This window comes from Octodon degus, unplaced genomic scaffold, assembly GCF_000260255.1.
Source record: "Octodon degus isolate 3935 unplaced genomic scaffold, OctDeg1.0 scaffold00162, whole genome shotgun sequence".
Taxonomy (NCBI): Eukaryota; Metazoa; Chordata; class Mammalia; order Rodentia; family Octodontidae; genus Octodon; species Octodon degus.
Genome location: NW_004524738.1, coordinates 104,914 through 112,980, shown reverse-complemented (window position 1 = coordinate 112,980; position 8,067 = coordinate 104,914). Strand labels below are relative to the sequence as shown.

Sequence of the window (8,067 nt, the reverse complement as noted above, 5' to 3'; positions counted from 1 at the left end):
TGTGACCTCCCTGTCTGAATGTACTCACAGAGTACAAAAAATACTGAGGAGCTGTGGTGCCCTTGCATGGTTCTCAGCTGGGGTAAATGCTGGTGTGAAAGAGAGCCAAGAGACAGGCCATAGACCTGTACTTAAGCACATTTCTGGAATTAAGTTTCCTGAACTGATTTTCCTGCTCATTTTTCCATCAAAGTGGTCAGTAGGGCCTCTGAGACATACAGTTGGAGGAGAAGGACCCACTGCCATCTGCACACTCTGTCAGGGAGAGAGGAAGGAGGAGAATCACCTGTGAGGGTGGCTCAGGCTGCAGAGAGCATCCGCTCCCATACCTGGGTTTTCAAGCACAACTGGGAACTACGTGGTAGAGGGACCCTAACGTCAGAGGCAGTCGGGCTGTGGCTGCTGGGAGAGAATCAGAGTGTCTCAGATTTGCAGCATCTGGTTCAGCATTCAGTATGAAATTTGCACATTAAGATTGTTTCCTCCACTGTCATTACCCGTACGGAAGTGATTCCTGCCTGGAATTTATGCAGCAGGTGCCCCTGCACTCCCAGGGAAGGAGAACCACTCATTGCAGAGTCCACTTTCACTGGGTGTTGCTGTGCTTTCTTCTTGGTTCTGCTTTATTTCTGAGGCAGGGTCCCACTGTGTAGCTCAGGCTGGTCTTAAAGTCTTTCGGAGTCCATGCCTTGCTTTTTATTTGACAACCCTATTTCCTCAGCCTCCCAACTGCTGTGATTACAGACAGACACCACCATGACCAGTGCATTTTGTCTTCTGTGTTTTTTTATATTTTTCCTTCACTATCATCCTTCTGGTCATTGAACTCATTTAAATGCCCATCTATGTTTTTTATTTTACATTTCTGCTTATAAAAGCTACCATTGCTTGCCACTTCTATGTGAATCTCAAGACTTCCTCCACTTCATACTCCTAAATGGTAATGACTTGTGTTCTTTATTTCTTTAGGAGAGGAATCGGCACTCTTGTGTTCCTACAGCAGTGGAGGAAGCCACAGTAGGAAGGGGCAAGGACTCAGCCTGACCCTTTCCCAAAGACCTTCAAATGACTGTTAAATTCTGGCTGTAGCTGAATACCAGTCTTATCAGGTGCAGGCTCCCGGGAGAGAAGCTGGGCGGCCCAGCCTCCCGCTTCTGCTTCTCTGGGAGGTTTATGTCATGGCTTGTAACGCTGTGGGAGGCCAACTGTAGCTCTGCTGACAGAAATAAGTGGCGACATCTTCAGACTCCAGGCTGCTGATGGTGAGAGTGAACTCCGTCCCAGACCCACTGCCGCTGAACCTCGAGGGGACCCCAGACTGCACAGTGGTGGCATAACGGATCAGGAGTTTAGGAGCTTGCCCTGGTTTGTGCTGATACCAGTGTAAGCTACTGCTAATGCCCTGGCTGGCTCGACAAGAGATGGTTACTCTCTCTCCTAAAGATGCAGACACCGATGGAGCCTGGGTCAACTGGATGTCACCTCTGCCACCTGAAAAGGAAACAAAAAATATTTCAGTAATTATTGATGTAATTAAAGGATGTCCCAAATATCCCAATGTCTCTGACCATGCAGTGCTGAGGAAGTCCCCAGGGCTGCCCCTCCTTACCTGGCAGCCAGAGCAGCAGGAGCCCCAGGAGCTGAGCGGGGACCTTCATGGCCATGCTGTGTCCTGAGTGGGACACAGGGAGGGAGCAGCCTATGAAGATGTCCTCAAGGCTGGGCTGGCTCTGGGCACATGCAAATCAGCAGGGCAGGGCAGGGTGGCGCAGCTGCAGGGCTGGCTCCTCTCAGGGACTCTGGGCAGGCGCGGGGCCCCAGGTGTCCCAGAGGAGGCCATACTGCTAGAGATGAGTTTGCAGTGGATTCTGTCCCTTGGGAGTAGAGGGTAAAGTCTGTCAGCTTTTTCTTTTAGTACAGTGTTGTTTTCCTCTCTTAGATTCTCAGTACATTTTCTATTATTTTTCTGTACACAGGAGAACCTGCTAGACACACTGCACTCCTACAGAGACAAAAGATTGGGCGCTTAAAGTTTCCCTGCTGCTGGTCATTAATACTGATAGCAGGAGTCTCCCCCATGCGGAGGTTCCCTGATAATCTTCAAGTAGTGAGTGTCAGCGGGAAGCTCCAGGACCGTAGTGAGGTAGCAGGGGAATAGGCAATGACAGTTTCCATGACTTACTAATCACCAGAATGCACAAGTCACAATGCAATGAGAAGCAAAATCCAAAAAAAAAAGGAAAATTTATGAAAGAAGACTATAATTCCAGGGGCTCACTTGTCACTAAATCTCATTTCTGCTTCCTCTGCACTTTATTTTCCCTCACACTATGAGGCACTTTAGATTCAGAAACCTTAACCTGGAGATGTCAGGACACCATTGCTTGCACCCTGCTTCACACGCTTGATATAAACCAGCAGGTATGGAATGGGGTGGGAGGTGGGTGATCAGTAACCTGGTAAATGCCCAGCAAAGTTATTCAGAATAAGGAAGGAAATAAGAAAAAAATGGAGAGGACCATCACCGAATGTGCAGCAGCTTTGGAGGGTTGTGAACTTTACCTCTTCGGGGCTGAAGAAGAGAATCCTATTGCTATCAAGGACAGTAGGAAGAGGGGCCCGGGGAGGTGGCTCAGGGGAATAAGCGCTTCCCTGGCAAGCACAAGGGCCTGAGTTCAATCTTCGGTTCTGCAAGCAAACAAACAAAGAAAATGTGTGTGTGTGCATGAGAGAGTGAACTGAGTCCTGTGTGTCAGGCTGTGTGGGAGGCACTGCAGTCAGTTCGCTCCAGTTCGGGAGGGCAGTCAGTTCGTGCACTGCAGGGTCCGGGCACCATGCTGAGAAGCACCCGGATGTCCGGGTGGGCAGCGCAGCAGAGCAGATTCTACCCGACAAGACCTCCTCCTCTCTGAATGTGTGCTCCTTTTGTTTCTGCAGAGTGTCAGAGCAGTGATCCTTGTCACCAACCTCTGTGCTGGCAATAAGCAAACTATGCCTCGGATGAATAGGAGCAGTGGCACTACATGTCAGTTTCTTTCTCCAGGTGACAGCGTGGTGGTGCCTCTGCTTGTTCCATGTCCTTCTGACTCTGGCCTTGCTACGGGAAGCAGGGACACTAACTGGATGAATTGTGATTTCTGGCTCGCTTTCCTCTCCTGCACAAGCCCTGCAGTGAGGCATTTGGGACTGTTTGGGTCATGAGTGCCACATACCAGTCAGCGGATTTGTCCACTCTGCTTGATTTTAAGCTTAGTGTGATTCAGGAGGTGAAGCCTCATGGGAGGAGGGGGCTCACTGGAGACGCAGTCTGGAGGCTCCTGCCCCCTCCCTCTTCTTTGATCCCTCTCTGCTCCCTGCCTGCCAGGCCCCGAGCTGCTTCTCCTCTGCCAGGCTGCCCTCCCTGGATCTAGCTGGCTTGGGGCTGAGACCTCTGCAACCTGGGAGCCCAAATGAGCTTCTCTTCCTTAAGATGTGGGCGTCCAGGACTGTGTCTGAGATACAAGGACGTGAACAGAGTAACACCCGTGGGCTAGGTGCCCTGAGTGAGGGCAGTACTGCTGGGGTGGGCACTCAGACTGTGCAGGCTTTTAGGCATCAGCAGAAGTGTTATTTTAAAATTTTGGAGAAAAAGATAACAAAATCATACAAAGGAATCATACATATTTGAAAAATGAAATCCTGGGAGCATGGAAAATTCTTTCCAGAGAAATGTGGTGACTTCCCAGAAGGTGACAAAAGAGTTTAGGCAGCTAAGTCCCTCCCATAGCGACAGTGAGGTTTCCAGGTCTCACAGAAGCCCGGCTTTGTAAGTCTGTTTCTATCAGAAGTGAATGAGTGAGGCAGTTGCTATAAATTCCCAGGATGATGCGCACAGAGTCTGGAAAATCTGTGGCTCAGGCTTCTTGAGATACAGATGCTGAACCGGGTGAGGGGAGCACAGGTATCTGGGGAGGTGGGCGACGCGCTCAGGACAGAGGGTGCTGGACTGAATTCGGAGGCGCTGAGGGGACTCATCTGAGGTGTGAGCGCTTCCTATGCTGCACACTCCGCACACGGCACAGTTTCCACCATGTGGAGCTCAGGCTCTGTGCTCAGTTGTCTTCCAAAATGGATGAAAGTAACCATCTCTTTTCTCGCATTAAAATCAACCTCCATGCAGTAACAACCCCGCACCACGGGTGCTCCTCAGGCTTCTCACTGCTGGAAGCTGACCTGCACGTCCTACAGGAGGAGAGCAGTGTCTGACCCAGAGCTTCAGAGAATTCAGTCTCCGCAGCTGCTCCGTGTGGTTACACCATGGGGTATGGAGCTGGTGTCATAAAGCCTTCTGGTGTCATAAAGTTCCCATGGCAACTGGGAAGAAGAGCAGGGGATTTGGGGGGCAGGGGCCACAGACATGACTGGACCCCATGTCCTGCCTCCACCACTCATCCAGGCCGAATGAGTGCTACGCTGTATTAACACCCTAGGTGGCTGCCGATACTCGCCAATTCCATCCTGGAGGGAGAAGTTGGAAATGTCTTCATCCTAGATGGGCAGGATCAGAATTAAGCTTTTATTTTATGACACACATGGGCTGTTACTCCTTGTGTATTTATCTGCCACTCGCAGTTGCAGCACCTGCCGGATCTGCAGTCACAGGCTTCCGGGAAAATGATTCCTGCCTGTGGCTCACAAGAGACCTTTGCATGGGGCTGGGCCGACGGCAGACTCAGACTGTCCAGGTCCCAATTTATGGACGATCATAAAATTTCAAACATGATCTGAGAGGATTCCAGAAGGGAAATTGGTCCCAGCATCGTGACTCTTCCTTGTTCCCCTAGAGGCAGCTCTTTGCCCATTTTCTTTCCCCAAAGTTATCATTGTTGTAAATACAAGGAATTGGCACTGTTTTGCATTGTTCTTTCACTCACTGACAGGCTTTGTCCACTTTTCCTGAGGGGCTGGAAGTGAGCCCACGGTGGTCCTACCTCTGTAGCCAGGCTTTAGGTAATCCTTGTGAGGAAACGTTAGCCTGGTCTGTAGGTGTTCAGGCCCCACACGCCTGGCTTTCAGCAAACCTGTAGCTTTTAGACTGTTCCCTGTCTGGGTGAGGATCACACTGTCACTTGTCCACTCCGCAGCGACTCGGGCGTCACTCTTTCCATGTTAGGCTACGAGGCGCTCGCTCTTCCTTGTGTGCCGTCTCCTCAGACACCAAATGCTCTCCCTTTCACTGTGTGATACAAGAGCTTGTTTTAGCCAAACCTCCCTGATGAGATCACTTTGCGCCTTTCCTGAGTGACCCTTGGCTGTGGACATGAGATCTGGTGGAAAATGGTGGAAATTTTGTCTGTATTTCTAATATTTCTAATAGCTGAGAACAAAAACCAGAATCCACGAACTCACCCTCTGGAGTAATAGCTGTTTATTCCTTGCTCTCTGTTATACATATCCTCTTTAAAAAATGTTAAGGTAAGAGGAGAAAAGAAAAAAGAAGAAGAAAGTGTTGAGCTATCAAATAGACAAGGATCCAGGAACAATCCTATCCAGTGTCAGTAGGGACTCCAGGGCATTTTTTGACACCCTCAGAGCCTTCTCTGCCCTCACAGTGGTGCGCTTGCGCCCTCTCGTGGCCATGTGTGGAGAATCACGCTGCGGTGGTTCCTCTACCTGACAGCAGGGTCCTTCTTCCTGGCAGCACGTGCTTGTTTCTGACACTCTTTCACTCTGTCTTTGTTTGATCAAATTCAGCGAGCACAAGTGGGTTCAGCCATGGACCGCTACTGTGCGTACATCAGTGTGTCACATGTGCTCATCATTAAATGTTAATAGTTTGTTGATAAAAATGTTTAGAAAACATTAGAAAGGAAACAGAATTTCACTAAACAAAATAATAGGAATTCAACGATGGTGGTTATGGTACATGATGATGTTTTCAAAGTGTTTTATTGGGTTAGCAGATGTAAGCGTACAAAATTAGGGAAAAAACATGAAATATTAAAAAGGAGAAGAAAAATGTAAACATAAACTACTACTTTAAATAGACCAGCAGAAATCAGCAGCGCAATTATCCAGCTAACCTGTATATATACATACATATATTTTCTTGCTTTCTTTCTTTCTTTTGTCCTTGTTCTGTGCCCACTGCTCTTTCCATTTGAAGTTTCTTTCCCTTTCACAGCATTCCTTGTACCTCTCACATTACACTTACCCTTTCAGCTTCTCCCCCTAGTGAGCCAATGTCGTGTTTGCTCATGTGGGTCTGATTTATTTCACTTATCAATATCATCTCAAGTTGCATCCACCTATCTATTCAAAGATCAACTTTATCTTTTCTTATAGCTGAGTAATTGCGTAAAAATGCCACATCTTTTTACCCTTTCCTCAGTTCATAGGCATCTGGGTTGTCCCCAGGACTTAGCTATGACAAACTGTGCTGCTATAAACACGGATGCGCATATACGCGCTGTCATGATGTTTTGAGCTCATTTGGAAATGTACCTCGGCGGGCAGTAGCTGGGGTGAGTGCGGCCTGCAGTCCTAAGTTTCCGAGGAATCCCCACACTGTGACTTCCCTGCCCGGTATAATTCCGAACCCTGATGAGATTTTCCCGTTCATCGCTCTCTAGTTCCCAGTTCAAAGATGATACAATCATCGTGCTTAATTTTTGAAAAATCAGTCATTTCTTAGTGCACTAAGTTTTGTTGCTTAGTTTCACTCATTATCTTTGTGGCTTGATGAAAATATTCTGGGATGTCACAGAAGTATAGAATGGAGGAGGCAGAGACTGAGACACAAAAGGATGGTGATTATAAAAACTACAGGACAAATAAAAAGCTTTAATGTTCCTGAATGTTTTTGAAACCTGAAGCATAACACAGTGATGCTATATGCCTGGGACCCTGAACCTCAACACCGGGCGCTTTCTCGTGTGTGAGCCCAACCGTCTGTGAGCATAAATGCAGCCCTCGTAGGTGTCCCTGCTGTCACCCAGCTCATCCCCTTATTATTTATGCCAGTGCAGGTTTACTTTAAGCCACATGTGATTCTCCCAATTTCTTTTGAAAATGCCCTTGGCTTTGAGGTACAGTGGACATAACTCAAGCCTCACCATTTTAGGTTGTCAAAATGTCCTAAAACCGGGCCCTCTCCTGACTAGCACCTCTATAGCCTCAATAACTTTAATTCAGAGAAATCAGGCACCCTCAACCTTGTTCTCTGAAACCATCCACATTTTCTATTACCTGGAATTTCTCAGCCTGCTTGGGATGCACCAAGAGGACAGAGATACATTTCACCCTGGAACACGCCTTCAGCACTCGGGCTGGCCCAATCTCAACTCCTCCACTTGGTCTTCTCAGGAAAGTGTGGGGCCTAGAGGACGACTGAGGAAATAAATTAAACCCAGCAGAGAGGAGTTCCTGCTTCCACGTGCTGCCCTTGGTCCACAGTAATTCCCTTGCTTACTGGTGTTAGGGGGATCTCCTCCCTAATAGAGGGCAAAGCCTATGTGTAGTAAGCACAGGATGTTTATCCTTACAAGTCAGATGGCTTAAAGTGTATTACCCATGCCATCCTCCGTTCCATGTAATTGTAGAGTCCCTGCATGGACTGTAGCCTTGCACTTCCTCATGGGCTCCTGGAACATTTGGCAATGGGGAATAACCACCCTCCATGTGTTGTGTCATTGTAACTACTGGGGATATCTTGTTCAGTGATGTGCTTTACATTGGAATTTTATTGGGAAGCCTTTTTTGCCAAATTTGTGCCATTTAAAAAGTGCACTTATAGCAATGACAGTATTGTTTTATGGGTTTTAAATCTTTAATCTTTTCATTTGTAGAGATTGCTTCTATGTGTTTTACCACAGACTGGTGCCCCGGGATATGTTGGAATGCAACTTCTGGTGTGAGATTCTACATGAATCATACAATTCCCTCTTATTTTTCATTTAGGGCCTGACTTCAGGACAATGCAGGATATGATCGGGTATCCACAGATAATAAATGGAGACAGATTGGAGCATACTGGGGTGCCACTTCCTTGTGGGAATCAACTGAGGCAGGATGACAGAGGCCAACGTG

General features: G+C 47.8%; 1 gene segment (V, D, J or C); it reads right to left on the bottom strand.

Moving 5' to 3' along the window:
- Nucleotides 1-1,171: 1,171 nt before the first annotated feature.
- LOC101584739 overlaps nt 1,172-8,067 on the bottom strand; it is an 8,099-nt gene continuing 1,203 nt past the window's right edge. Inside the window, 2 exon segments of the V gene segment in view lie at nt 1,172-1,491; nt 1,610-1,672. Of these exon segments, the coding sequence occupies nt 1,172-1,491; nt 1,610-1,672 (383 nt within the window).